Source organism: Rhipicephalus microplus, chromosome 8 (genome assembly GCF_043290135.1).
Source record: "Rhipicephalus microplus isolate Deutch F79 chromosome 8, USDA_Rmic, whole genome shotgun sequence".
NCBI classification, from domain to species: Eukaryota; Metazoa; Arthropoda; class Arachnida; order Ixodida; family Ixodidae; genus Rhipicephalus; species Rhipicephalus microplus.
Genome location: NC_134707.1, coordinates 55,823,745 through 55,839,099, shown reverse-complemented (window position 1 = coordinate 55,839,099; position 15,355 = coordinate 55,823,745). Strand labels below are relative to the sequence as shown.

General features: G+C 47.0%; 2 protein-coding genes across 3 annotated transcripts in view; one reads left to right on the top strand and one right to left on the bottom strand.

Annotated features, from left to right (window-relative positions):
* inaE (inactivation no afterpotential E) overlaps nt 1–15,355 on the bottom strand; it is a 220,185-nt gene that overhangs the window by 111,063 nt on the left and 93,767 nt on the right. The gene's annotated exons all lie outside the window — the stretch shown is intronic.
* The window catches only part of LOC119164502 (uncharacterized), a 22,678-nt gene continuing 21,536 nt past the window's right edge, over nt 14,214–15,355 (top strand). The window contains exon 1 of the mRNA XM_037416699.2: nt 14,214–14,717. Within this exon, the coding sequence (XP_037272596.2) occupies nt 14,304–14,717 (414 nt within the window). The 5' untranslated portion in view covers nt 14,214–14,303. The remainder of the gene's footprint in view (nt 14,718–15,355) is intronic.

Below are 15,355 nucleotides of genomic sequence, written 5' to 3'. Positions count from 1 at the left end.
ATTCTTGACATCATGTATCGGCAAGGTCGCAGAACATGCCATACTGCACAGGATAAACAAGTACTTGGAAGATAACAACATATATACACACAATACGGTTGGATTCAGGGCAGGGCTATCCACACAAGATGCATTGAAGCTTATCAAACACCAGGTCATTGACAATGAAACCAGAGACGTGAGAGCCATTCTGTGCCTAGATCTAGAAAAAGCGTTTGACAACATCCACCACTCATTCATACTCGAAGCAATTTCCAAGCTTGGTCTAGGGAAAGCCTTCTATGACTACGTATGGTCCTTTCTTACAGATCGGAAAGCCGTGATGAAGATTGCAGATATCGAGACCGCAGCAATCGAACTAGAAGCAAGGGGCACGCCACAAGGGGCAGTGATTTCACCAATGCTGTTCAACATTGCCATGATTGGACTGTCAAAGAAATTATCGAGCATTGAAGGATTGAAGCACAGCATCTACGCAGATGACATTACCATCTGGTGCACAGGTGGAAGCGAGGGGCAGATTGAGAGCGCTCTGCAAGAGGCGATTGACACCGTAGAAGACTACCTTCGCCCTTCCGGGCTCAAGTGCTCCTCGAGTAAGTCAGAACTTTTGCTTTATCGGACTGCACGCCGGGGACCGAAGCCCAGGGGATGGATGCCGTTAAACCAGATAGACATCCATCTCCGTACAAATCAAGGGGATGCCATCCAGAGGGTCGACTCCATCAAAGTCCTGGGAATGCTGATAGAGTCTACCGGCGCCAACAGCAAATCTATAGCCAAGTTAACTCGGAAAACAGACAGTGCGGTGCACCTCATACGCAGAGTGGCCAACAAAAGAAATGGGATCAAGGAAGACAACCTCATCAGGTTGATGCATGCGTTTGTTCTAAGTCACTTCACATACGAGGCAGCAATGCACAACTGGTCAAGAGCAGAGTCCGAGACACTGAATGTGCTCCTCAGGAAAGTTATCAAGAAGGTCCTGGGCCTACCCATACATACCAGCACCGAGCGTCTGCTTGAGCTTGGCATACACAACACGCTCGAAGAAATAGCAGAAGCCCAAGAGAGAGCACAGTTTGCAAGGTTATCTACTACAAGGTCGGCGAGAATGATCCTGCAGGAGCTGGGCCAACACCCAATAGCAATCAGACGCAATTACAATGATATCCCTGACAACATCAGGGAGACTATCACGGTATCTCCTATACCGAGAAACATGCATCCAGAACACAACGTCGGAAGAAGAGTAGCGAGGGCCAGGACTATACTTCGTCAAGTCTCAAACGAGGAACGAGGGGTCGTATTTGTTGACGCGGCTTCCTACGCCAATGGGAAAGCGTTTGTGGCAGTGGTAGTCGATGGGGCTGGCCATGTCGTCAACTCAGCGACGGTCAGGACGAAAGACCCAATCATTGCGGAACAAGTGGCCATCGCCTTAGCACTCAAGATGGATAACATTGAAGTCGTCTACAGTGATTCCATGGCAGCACTACGGGTGTTCGCCAAGGGGACGGTCTGTGAACAAACGCTGAAAATACTGCAAGGCAAGAACATAACACATCATCTTCTGAGTTGTTTCCCAGCTCACGTTGGACAAATCAACGATTCCCCTCCCAATCTCAACGAAGCAGCACACGAGGCGGCGCGAGAACTCTCCAACCGCGCCTCCCCGGGGATGCGTTCTACCGGTGAAGGGGATAACCGGGAACTTCTTACAACATATAACGAGCTCCCTAAACATTTCTACCTGTCTAGAAGGATTTTCCCTCCACCTCACAAAAATCTAACCCGGCCCCAAGCACTTACATTAAGGCTTTTGCAAACGAGGATGTACCCTACTTTGAAAATGTTACACATCATGTACCCTGACCTATACCCAAGTAATCTTTGTCCACATTGTGGGGAAATAGCTTCATTAGAACACATGCTCTGGCAGTGCACCGAATTCGCTCATTTATCGCACATCACCTCTGCCAGATGGGAGGCGGCAATCCGCAGCTCGTCCTTGGCAGATCAGCTCTGGGCTGTCCACCAAGCCCGCGAGGCGGCTGAGGACCTTGGCATCTCAGTCCCCACGTGGGAGCTGCCCGCGACACAGTGATCTGTGTTTTGGAGGACCAAATAAAAGTTTATCCAATCCAATCCAAGTCTCAGCTCAGCAGGACTTAGCACTGAAGATTCTTTCTATACTGCGAAGATGTGCAAAGAAAAAAAAGACTAAAGCCATAGCGTGTCTGCAACGCAGCTTGAGCCCCGAACTCAGGGAGGGTGGGTGCACGTTGAAAACACCATGTGGTCAAAATTTCCGGAGCCCTCTACTACGGCGTCTCTCATGATCATATGGTGGTTTTGGGACGTTAAACCCCACATATCAATCATATCAATCATTATCAACTTACGGAATCGAAACGATAACACCAAAACGCTCGTGGAAGCAGCGGCCAAGCCGTTAGGCGGAGCAGGGAGAGCGAACGCAGAGGAAGCGGAACCGGAAGCGATCACGCGGAACGCCTCGTTGAGCGTTCATCACGTTTATCTCGTAGAGGTGCCAGAGATGCAATCAAACGCGTCATCTGCTCATCAATGTCGAAGGCTCTCTCCCTCTCTCGCTTGTTTCATTCAGCAAGGTGTATTTCCTACGTGGACGCTGAACAATTAATTTATTTAGGTCCTTTATATGCAAGATTTACGCCCTGTAGAAGCTCAATCTTTCTCTTTCTTTCTTTCCTTCTTTCTTTCTTTCTTTCTTTCTGGTTTCGTTCTTTCTCTTCTTTCTTTCTTCCTTTCCCCTTTCCTTTCTTTCTTTCATTCATTCATTCATTCTTTCTTTCTTTCTTTCTTTCTTTCTTTCTTTCTTTCTTTCTTTCTTTCTTTCTTTCTTTCTTTCTTTCTTTCTTTCTTTCTATGCTTAGCCAGTTATATTATAAGGAATGCTGTAACCGGCTATAGCGTAAGCAACAATGCCCCATCGTATCATGGCCTCTGAGATAAGGTGCCTCTAAAAGGCGGAGCTTGTGCGTCTCTCTGAAGACCTTTGCACACGCATGACCAAAAAAGAAGGAACGCTAACCTCGAGTGTGTTATAAAAAAGCAGAGCACTCTACCCGACGACAATGATTACAGCACTAAAGATTACCGCTACTTGTCCCATCAGAGCTTGAGCCCTGGCTAGAATGACACAAGACGACCCTTCAAAGACTTTTGCCCCATAATACGTTAGCATTAAATAAATACGATGATTGACGGCTACATACCCAAACGCCAAGAAAGAAGGCCGGATAAAGTATGTGCCCTCAACTGCTGTTAGCCTTTAAAAAATGGGAAGGCTCGCTTTATCCTTTAGTCGACACCCGTCTCCCCGAACTTTGACGCTCATGGCCACCCGTTCGTTACTACCCGTGTTTCTAGAAATCCCCCTCGTTATTTATATTTCTTTCTGCGCGCCACCTGAGGGCGTGCTATCGGTCACGTCAAGCTCGTAACGAGACCTGGCGCGCTGTTATATATGGGAGCCATCTGGCGGTGCTGACAGCCGGCTCAATGACCGGCACTCTCGTAGAAAGCGCGATTAGAGGCAAGACAAAAAAAAAAAGGTACGTCAAAGACAAACGTCACGAAAAATAATGATTACGAGCGACGGACAAGCTAACGGAAGCGTCCGACAGGGCTGACACGAAAGCCACGGCCGCTACGATCGGTGAAAAAGAAAATTGAGACGTGTTTCCAGAAAAAAGAACGACGCCTGAAGGAGGCGATCCGCTGCCGAGGAACAACGAGCTGAACCCGGGACACATATTATAAAGAACGTATAGAGGTAAGATGAGACGCGAGGTCCGAGAAGCTGCTGCTACATAACGGGCGAAGAATCTCCGGCGGAGAGGAAGCGAAGTGCCGTGGAAAGAAAGGAGAAGCGAAAGGAATGAGATCACGTGGCTGCCGAGAGCTGCAGCCCATGTCCCGGCCTGCCCACTGTATTACGGCGTAATGCATCGACAGGCAGGCCGGCGGGTGGCGTTACCTTAATCGACAACGCTGCCGCAATCAGTGGGAGTGAGTGGCCGTCCCATGTCCCGAAAGCCACGCTGCCGCGAGAAGTGCAATAGGCGGGCGGGTGGTTGCGTACAGGAGGGCGCGGAGGCAGTCCAACTGGGCAAGCCGCATCACTGCACGTCTACGACACTATTAGAAGCTGTGCCATGCTTCCTATTGGGCTGCAGAAACGAGCGTCTTTTCTTTCTCGACAGCCACTACCACCACCACCGTTATCTGCATGGAGTGCGCTGGACAAGCCAGTGCTTAGAGGCAGCAATGGACCCGAAGAAAAGATTGCACTCCGGTGGTAGAATGCTCCATGCAGCAGTATATTTCTTAGAAGTATATAGACGATTATTAGAAGAGTGGCTCTCTGCATGGACCAGTTTGTACTGCATCGTCGTATAAAGCACTGAAAAAAAAAACGGAGACTTATATGGGACAATACATACGCCGTCCAACTAGATGAAACTTTGCGTCTTGCTCACTGAATTTTGACCACGTGTTCGCTTTTGCGTTGCGCTTACGGTAAGCACAAACAACAAGAAACACAGGGCAGATTGGTAACAGAACACTGCCTCCTGTGCTCACTCTGTCCGGCGTATGCAAACTACAGCCTTAAGAAAGAGAAAGAACAATACCACCCGTTTGTAGCGCGTAGTCACAATGAAATCCGTACGGATTTCTCAGCAAGCATGTGTGTTTCGGCTACAGAACCAGTTTTCACGATAATTGACTGAGGTATCTTGTACATCGATGACAACGTCAATAAGCAACTTCCACGCAACATGTTCTTGATCCGGTCGCAAAAATGTGGTACTGCCGTTATGAACACAACTTTGTTTACCATGAAATTTTCACTGTTGTATTTTACCTGCATCAAGAAGTGCTCTCACTACATAATATTGTTACTTCTACTGCTATAGTGCAATAAGCTACGATTTATTATAATGATGTACCAAGGAAACTGTCACTGAACGCAATACATCAGAAAAACGAGGTGATGATCGAGTTTTCACCCACGGTACCAGCAAGACTGCGTCGCTAGTCAACAGCTAACAACCAATCTGGTAGCTAGCCGTTTAGCGTCCGCCCGTGTTGCCTGTTTTCTGTCAACTTTCTCGCTCTTTTTCACGTAAATATGGTAAGTGTACGAGAGCAGTTTATCGTGACTGTACCCGCATTCACAAACTGTTTTATAACGTCAAAAAAGACCACGATGTACTTTGCAGAGGCACATTAAGATAGGGGTGGAAAACTGCGAATGAGTCACTCCTGTATGGGCTGCCGCTGTAAAGTATGAAGTTCTAACTATTGTGTCTCAACAGCAATTTATCTCCTTGTGTGAACTTCATATGTACAAACATGCGACCGCGGCACTCGAATGAGCCCCCACCATTAGAGCCAACGTGCATCGTACATGATTTCGGGCCGCTTGCTTATACAGAACTTGTTACAGAGGCTTGGCGCAGTCTGATATGGGAGCGAAAAAAAAACCATCAATGCATTAACGTCGTAGAGGGGTCCAGGAGGAGGAGACGGTGCCTAAAACAGGATGTGTTCGATCTCACTTATCCCTGAACGATCTGACTAGGCAACAAAACGCTCCTCCCTTCAAAATCGGTCGAGCCCATGGTGCACCCAAAGTGAAAATACAGTACACATTAAATTTTACGTACTCCAACCACCACCACTCCGTCCCTACCTTCCCTAACCTCGCAGTCCTCGGCCGCTGTTCCTAGCAGGATGACGACATCAAGTGAAGGCACTCCCCATTGACTCCCCTTTTTTTGCAAGCCCCGTGGGCAAACCCGTGGCGCTGGGACAAGAGGAAAGGAGAGGCAGATCCCAATTCCCTCTTTGCTTTCCCGACGGGCTGTCATGCGCAAAGGTATCCACGCGGTCTGCTTCAGAGAAGCCCGATCAAAAGAGCCGCGGGGATCTACACGTCCTCACCCAAACTTCCCTCTTTTCCCTGTGCCCATATTGGCCTGCTCGTATTTTGTGAGCAGCAGAGGGGGCCTCTATAATGATAAGTTTCCCCTTCGTTACCCCTCCTCCTCTTTCAAAACACGTGACGTACAGTGACTCGGTGGCGACTTACGTCATCCGGCCAGAAGCCATCACGCGCAGGCCCACTCGGCGAACCGGCTTATGGTTATCCGATGGATTATGTCAGGCGGCGGGCTTTTGAAAAGGGGGTTGCGTTTCCCATAGGGAGAGGGAAAAAAAACAAAGGGAAAAGTATGGGTTCCTCCTGGACCGAAAAGGGTGCTGCTGTGCGGACGCGGTTTGGGTGGGGAACTGTAATGGCACGAAATAGGCGCGTGCCTCGAGGGGGTACGCATGCCGTCACAAACACTGAAAAAATACAGACAAAACAAACTCGCTTTCAGCTATAAATAGAATCGGCGTATGAGAGCAGCTGTTCTCAAAGAAAACTAGACACGGAAAGGAGAGCTTTCGGGGAACAGGAAAAGGCTTGAGCACGTCAAGTGCACTACAGCACACGCTATTGCCGGGAAAGGAAACCCTCCAGACATCACGAAGGAAAGAAATGAATAAAGGAGAAGGAGCGGTCCCAAATAGGTACACGTGCACCACTGAACTGAGAGCTGGAGGAGCACAAACGTGGGGAAAAAATAAAAAAAAGAAAGAGAAGAAGGCACGGGCTGCTTCTGCATGGCGTCTTCTGGATAGGTGGCCAGATTCAATATAGCCGACACGACGGGAAGCCAACCCCAATGAAACAATCCACAACCACGGTGAGAATTGGAGAAGCGGATGGGGAGATGATAGATAAGATAAAAGGGTAGAATGGGAGAAGAGAAAATTGCGTTCGGTTCGCGGTGGTTTACAACTGCGCGGGGCAAACCATGCATGACACCACCGTGGCTATTTCGTCGCAATTTATTTGTTCGTAGCTTAGGTGTACCATCCACGAGTGTCGCTGAGCAAGCGTCAGGAGCTTCCTGTGAGCCTCCCAACAAAGCGAAACAAGACAAGACAGTATTAAAGCTGAAGAGCCCGAGTCCCTGTGTGTGATGGCGCCGGAAGTACGCCCTCCAGACCAAGTCGGGAGTCCACCAATAAAACCAAAAGGACAAAAGAAGAAGGAAAACAAGAAGATAGAAAGCGTCCCTGCAAAGGCATCTCTTTGGATGCCGATGTTTATTAGGTGTTCGAAGTCGATAGGGCTACCGTGTTACATGTTCATCAATTTATCGATTCTCCCCGGCATGGAGTTAAACGGTGCCTACAGTCTCAAGCGTGTCTGCAGGGTATGTCGCTCTAATAGAACAACGACAGAAACATCAGCCACGTTAGATTAAGGACTGTGGCGAAATAGCCTCGGGAAAGCTTTTAAAATTTTCAGAAACAGCCCTTTCTTACATTTTTTCCAAAGCAAAGATATCGAATTTCAAAGAGTTTGACGAGAAACCTTTTTGGGCTGGGTTGCCGGCTCATTTGAACATAATTTGTTTAGCGCAAGGAGAAACATACCACAGACGTACACATCAGTACAAGCAAAACGTTTATTTGTGGAAGGAACTATCAGTAAACAAAGAAGCATCATTTATATGCCCAGAGCCAACTATTTTCGAGGTCCTCAGTTGCTGGATTACTATAGTCAGCAGGTCATGTGTTAGCACCTTCTCGGTAAACAATGCTAAAAGTCGCAGCCCCGCAGAAGCTATGTAAACCGCACCCGCTAACACACTTTTTTTAGTGTACTTAGCTTTACGTATAGCACACACACACAAGAGAAGAACCACACACAGCACTGCATGCACAACTGTTAACGCTTTTTTTTTCATTATCTATCCTTTCTCAGTGCGCTGTTTTCTCTTCAAATACGAATGCGTACCGACTCGCCCAACTTGGTATTGAGCAGTTCTCTCACTTGGTTATGATCGCAAGTAATAAATTTATATTTAGTTGCTAAAATAGAAGCGAGTTGAAGTTATACGCAGTCTTAGAACTCGTGAGGCTGCACGTTTCGGTTTTGCAAGTCATGTTAAGCGCACCTGTAGATTCCGACGCTTTATCAAACGCAGCCTATGAACATACACTCACACTCAAGACCTCTGCACAACGCAGTATTGTGCATTAAAGTGACACTTCTATTCCCACATACAGTCTTTGCAAGCCACGTATTAGCTGAGTGACCGTATATTATTTGTTACACAATTTATACACTACACCGCACTAACCTTCCTTTGCTATTGCGTTGCAGTAACATAATAATAATAATAATAATAATAATAATAATAATAATAATAATAATAATAATAATAATAATAATAATAATAATAATACCTGAGCTTCACGTTCTAAAATCACGACAATTTTATGAGGGAAGCATCGTTGGAACAGTTCGAAAATTTCGACCATTTGGTGCTCTTCACGTGCATTGATATCGCACGGTACACGGGCTTCTTGCGTTTCGCCTCCATCTAAAAGGATTCGAACTCGCGACCTTCGGATTAGCGGCCGCGCACCGTAACCTATACACCGCCACGGCGGACTTCGTAGCAGCGAGCTCTACACTGTATGGTGTCGTCATACCAGCACTGTGTAGAGCTGACACAAGCGGCTTGTTTCAGGTTTCTTATGCAACCCGAATAAACTGGGATAGCGTATTGTAACCATATTCAGTGTAATTCGTCTCCTAATGAAGCGACGAAACCACACAGCGGAGTCTTGGAAAGTTGCAAGTAATATACAGTTGATTCGATTCACTGTGCACCAAGCAACTTCGTTCTTGTCTTATACCCCGCGCTAGTTGATTGATTGATATGTGGGGTTTTAACGTCCCAAAACCACCATATGACTATGAGAGACGCCGTAGTGGAGGGCTCCAGAAATTTCGACCACCTGGGGTTCTTTAACGTGCACCCAAATCTGAGCACACGGGCCTACAACAGATCCGCCTCCATCGGAAATGCTGCCGCCGCAGCCGGGATTCGAACCCGTGACCTGCGGGTCAGCAGCCGAGTACCTTAGCCACTATAAAGCACCACGGCGGGGCATACCCCGCGCTACTTGAGCCCAATAAACCGAATACATAAACCAAATACATCAATAAACCGAATAAATCACGTATTCGAATAGGCTGCCTCTGCGATTTGATGAACAGTCCCTTGATTCGGTTACCAGGCGACACCCGTTATCGTCATCGAGCATTGCCTTACAGCAATGAACTGAATACGGCTCCAACGCGGTAGTAATAAATGTATAACATGAAACACAATGAAGCGACAGTGTTGCCTTTAGCATCATTCCATGTAAAGCAAGAAAGCAGGTAAAGGAAAGATAAGTGAAAGGTAGACTCCGCAAAGATGGAGAAGCGAGATAAGAAACGAGTCCACGAACGGAAAAAGAACATTGCGGAGCGCCAAAGCGTCGCCCGCCATATCAGGATTCATACAGCCGATTTCGCAACAGTGTCAATGAGGGCGGTTCGAACACGAAAGTAAGGAAGTAGACACAAAAAGGGGGAAAGGAATGACGATTGCTAGCTTTTCTAAGCGACTAAATAATGATGGAACTATTGCACTAACCGAAAACACGGATTACAAGCTTTAAAAAGCAGCCGATCCAGCGAAGTGTAGAAATCAATGGCATGTGAAGCCTTCGCCATGCAACGTTCCTATGCCTGAAATTTTTGGCTCTGAGTCGAGCGTTGCGAGATATATCGACGTCTTTGTTTGTACTGCGCCTAACTTGGGCTTATTGGGCATGTCAACTACACCAGTGTACATTTTTAATAAGTGCAGCTCACAATTGTAACGGCAGCTTACAATAGTAATGAGCAGCCCGCAATCGTAAGTGCGTGCCGACGTCACGTCGGCACGCTCGTCAGAGCCGAAACGCCACTTCATCGCTAACCCGTGCACGTTACAGTGCGATGATAACGATATCCATAGCAAAGCGCAGCGATCTATACAATAACCTACAGAGTCACAAGTTCTCTTATCTAGTGTTTATGAGGTTGGTACAAAATCGGATAGCCAACATTGCACTCAAGATAGTCGTCCTGACAGTAAGCGTTTTCAAGGTCGTTCGAATTTAAAGATGCCGAGGTGCTTAACGTTTTTGAAGCAGTTTAAAGTGCTGGCGTGGCTCTGTACGTAGAACACTTGACTTCCACGCAGAAAGCCTGGGCTCAACTGCTGCTCAAAGCAATGTTTCATGCCTTCCTTCTGACGACATATTCTCTCTATTGCAATAAAACTGACCTCTTGGCTGATTTTTGCTGACGCGTCGCCGTCATGTCCCATATATGTATATAAGCCACAAACAAAAGTAATTCAGAAAAAAAAATATTCTGAACCTTGCGACCAGGAAATTCCTAGCCATCTGTTAGATAATGGCAATCACAAGCGATAGATAGATAGATAGATAGATAGATAGATAGATAGATAGATAGATAGATAGATAGATAGATAGATAGATAGATAGATAGATAGATAGATAGATAGATAGATAGATAGATAGATAGATAGATAGATAGATAGATAGATAGATTCAAAGTTCATTTGGCTTGCTAAGAAACACTTCGCACTTGAAACAAACAGAAAGCGAAATTAGAACGCATATGGGATTATCTATAACACACGACGTACTTGCGAACACGAAAGAGCTCTTCTGAAATGCAGAAACTTACCCAGCATTTCAACCCACTGCCAAAGAAAACCAGAAATGCTACACCTTTTCGTTTTTCTCGAGACTGCTCATGAAAAAAGAGATGACAATGTTGACGTCAACAGCAAACAAAGAAAATATAGAGGCCAGAAAAAACGCTCGACGAGTCAGTTTTCGCACTCCCGCAGCTCGAAAAACACCGTTGGCGTATCGCTTTAGCATATGCGAATTTGCGCCACTTCGTTTCGTCTTTCACTCATCCATTCCTTTTTATTTATTTTGAATAACATACCAAGATGCTGATAGGCTCCACACAGAAGCCTATTACGAGGTTTTCTCATTTACTAACGGAAATGGGGCGAGTTTGCGCAGCGGATTTGCCGCTACAGTTGCCGTAAAGTTATACCAGACTCAATGGCGCATACGATACAGTCAGTTCTGAAGTTTGTGGGGTTCGTTTGCGAGTTCTGCTTTAGACTTTTCACTGGTACAAATGCAAGCCTCTTTTTTTTTTTTTTACGCTCCAAAGCTCAGAATGTTTATTAAAGAGAAACATAGCCCCTTGAAGCAAGCTAAAGTTTTCACGGAACGTGCAGTAAACTTTTTCTTCTGCAAGATTTGGTCCAATGGCCAATACCAGAGTGACCGCTATTGCCTCAGAGTGACCACTCTATGGGCGCACACATTACCGTGGACCGTTAGGCCACGGTAAAGTATGCGGCCATAGGTCCATTTTACCGATTTCTTGGCACTGCTACCTGCGATAGATGTAGTTATTAGTACCATGGACTACGGACACACCACGGACTTGGTCACTTTTGTTTGAACGTGTTCTCTATGTTGTGCTTTGTCATTTGTTTGTTATTGTGCTTGTTGTACACACGCTCGTTCCTTAGGTTTGTTGCGTCCCATGATAGAATAAACTTTTTCTAAAGAGACGGTGACACAGTGCTCTAGACTTGTATATACCTGCATTTAAAGAGCACACTCTGCCACTTCCGTTCAGCAGGCTTAAAGTCTGGCCGATCGCCCGATCACCGGATTAAAGGACCATTACAGCACTGACTCTCAGACTTCACGCACGAAGATATTTCCTATGTGTATTTATGACACCCTGTAGTACCGTGACACCGTGTCCGAGCACCGTGACACCATGCACCGTGCTCGTGCACCGCGCACCGTTAATGTCCATCCTGCGCTATAGTGTCACGGTGCACAACACGCCAGCGTAGTGACACCTTGCTTAAAGGCTGGCTTTACAAATAAAAAAAATAGAAAAATTCTTTTTACAGCGGTGTCCTTGTTTATTCTAAAGCAGAGCACTTGCTCAGCTTAAGCGTACTGACATCAGGGTGTGTACTTATATGTCCTTTGACTTACACATGTTAAGCGCTTTACCACCTTGGCGCTGGTTTGATATGCCCCATAAGAACAGCACCAAACACGGAGTACAAGTAAACGTTTGGCATTGGCTTTAGCTACTTTGATATAACCACTTGAAAGCATCTGCACATAAATTAACAGTTTTACACGTGTAACTGTGCTTTTGTATCGGGTTCGATGTGATACATGATGCCCTCGCTATAGACGTCGACTGCTCTTTGTCGACAAAGGTGCGTCTGCGGTTGTGACGTCACAATATAGCAACTACAGTGAGAGCATTGTGCCTTCATACGGTTAAAGGATCGGGTTCATTTGCAGAGAAACCGAGACTCGATTCGTCTTGCAAAGTTCATCATGTTCTGATTTCGAGGAATTTGACAAAACACCAGCGGTGTGGGACCTATTGCGTCAGGAGATATGGGCGAAAAGGCCGGGACGTTTCGTTCGATTCACCTTAATACAGATTCATGGCGGGTCTTACGTCGAAAACTACGGTCATACGCGTTTTCCTTTTTTTTCTTTTTGTTTTTTTCAGCCCAGCGCGCTAACGAGGCAGTCCTCTATACGAGCAAACAGAGAGCTTAAGCGAACAGTGTGCGGTGACTGTGCGCTTAGAGCTGCGTAATGCTGACTTGATGTACATGGGCGGCTTCTCTTTACTCTGATCCCTCTGGAAGCATAACGAGAAAAAAGCTCGGGTGAAATCACAAGTAAGCACACGCTTGACATAGCGCGCGGCTCATCACCGTGAAAAGCAAAAGCATCGCTAAGAATTTTACGTGAATTTCAATGTTGTTGTGATCTTTTCACGCGCTCTCTTTTCATTTGCATACTTGGCCGCAGTAGAGCAGCCAAGGGTAGCACAACGGCCACGTGACCACCCTCCCCCGAAAGAATCACCATCCTTACTGGCCACCATTCGGGGCTGCGCAGACGCTGCCAGCTACAGATCGGCTACACGAACGTATTGCTGACGCGCTACAATTGCGAACTCACAAACACACCACTTCCCTTCGCATATACGCTGCACTTACCCTCATCAAGACGAATGCATTAGATGCCTCATCAAATGTTAAAACTTAACGTCGGCATCGACTGTCGTTCCGCAGTGTCGGCGTCAGGAAGAGGGATGCAAAAATTTTTAGCACGCGATGACGCGCCCATATGAAATCATTGTGACATCTCTATGACGTCATTATGACTTCACTTTTGTGACATTATCATGACGTCACAGCGACATCACACCATGTCGTTGTCAGATAACATCCTGACATATCCAAAGATGGGTCGAACACAGAGGCCATGCAGAAGCATGCTAGGCGCAGAACGTTTTCGGAGATTGATTGATTGATTGATTGATTGATTGATTTGTGGGGTTTAACGTCCCAAAACCACCATATGATTACGAGAGACGCCGTAGTGGAGGGCTCCGGAAATTTCGACCACCTGGGGTTCTTTAACGTGCACCCAAATCTGAGCACACGGGCCTACAACATTTCCGCCTCCATCGGAAATGCAGCCGCCGCAGCCGGGATTCGAACCCGCGCCCTGCGGGTCAGCAGCCGAGTACCTTAGCCACTAGACCACCGCGGCGGGGCCGTTTTCGGAGACGGCAAAGAGGGAGTTAATACATTGAAAGAGATAAGAATGAAGATTGATTTCACTTTCAAATAGACTCGAGCTAATGCGTACGAAACAGCATGATTATTATTTTCCGCGGCAAAGACGATCCTTAAATTTTCGCCAGACGAATAGATTTCGTGACACCATCCGGGAGCACTACAAATGTGGGGTGCCTGATTTCATTTCTTCGGACATTTCATTGTCTATAGCATAGCAATGACACAAAGCACGCGTTTTTTTTTTTCGTAACAGAACGTATTTCACTACAACCTTCGGACTGAACCTGGCTTTGCGGAAACTTCGATCATCATCGTCACTCAGGTAACGCGAAATTCCACGTTCTGTCATCTCTGGCAGGCAAGTGAACTTCGCGTAAGGCTTCGCTGTACATCGAAAACGTAGGAGATAGTCTCCTTTCGTTAGAGCGGCGGCTAGGTCTCTGAGCCGCGCACGTCGACGTGGAAGAAAGCGGCGCACTTGCAGACTTTCATGATCGCCGACGATAAAAGGTCGCTTCGGCAACGGCTGCAAAACAGAGCAGGAGCAGTCGTTCACCGGGATCGCACGCACTACAACAGAACACCTTTCGCGCTCGAACCGAGCGAACTAAGATGAGGGACGCGTGGCTCTTGCTTCCCGCTTTCTGCGCGACTTCGATTATGCTGTCGGTCGCCGGCGAACGGGTCAAGTCCAGCGTGGACTCGAAGACCAAAGACGAGACCGCTTCAGGAGACGCCGGAGCGCCGGAAAACCAACTCGATGCTTGGGAAATGGCGAAGATGATAGTGTCCCAACAGGAGGCCTACATGAAGGTCAAGGTGCCTTCGGAAGAAGGGAGCGGTGGTCCCAAGAAGGAAGAGAGCGCTAAGAAGGCAGGAACGACCGCAGCAAGTGAGAAAACTGACGCTGCCCGGAAAAGGGCCACGTCGTCACCTTCCAAAGCTAACGCTACCGAGGACGAGACCGAAGAGGCGACTCCATACGAAGATGACCCACGTCACCGGGAGCGACAGCACATGGAAGACGTGAGTACACACTCTGAGCCAGAAGTGTGCTTGACGTTCTCTGACTTAAGGCTTGAATTTAGGAGAATGCAGTGAGCTATTGATAATAAAAAGGATAATAATTTGTTTGAAGTGCACATTATGCCACTCTAATTTTTTTATCAATTGAATGTTATGCTTCTGGCTGTTATGGTTACTTTACACTGCGAGCTTTCCCTTTTTCCTTCATTTTTTATTATAACGTCCTTTCTATTCTGTACGGCCTCCCTGTACAGAGCTGAAAAGCCCCACACTATTAAATAAATAAATAAACAAATTGAATATTTCAATAATAATTAAACAATGAAGCTTTACGTCCCGAAACCACGATATGGATATGGGGAACGCCGTAGTGAAGGGCTCCGCAAATTTCCCCCATTGGGCGTTCATTAACGTGACCTCGCACAGTACACAAGCCTTTGCCATTTAGGCTTCACCGAAATGCGACCACCGCGACCCAGATCGAACATTGGTCCTTGGCGTCAGCAGCCGGCTCCCGTAACCACGGATCCAACGCGGCCAACAGCTGTATTTATGGCTGTACCATTTATTAGGAGGAGGGGAACGTTATATACTACGCAGCGAATGCGAGGAAGCAACTCAACCGCATGTCGAGAAGA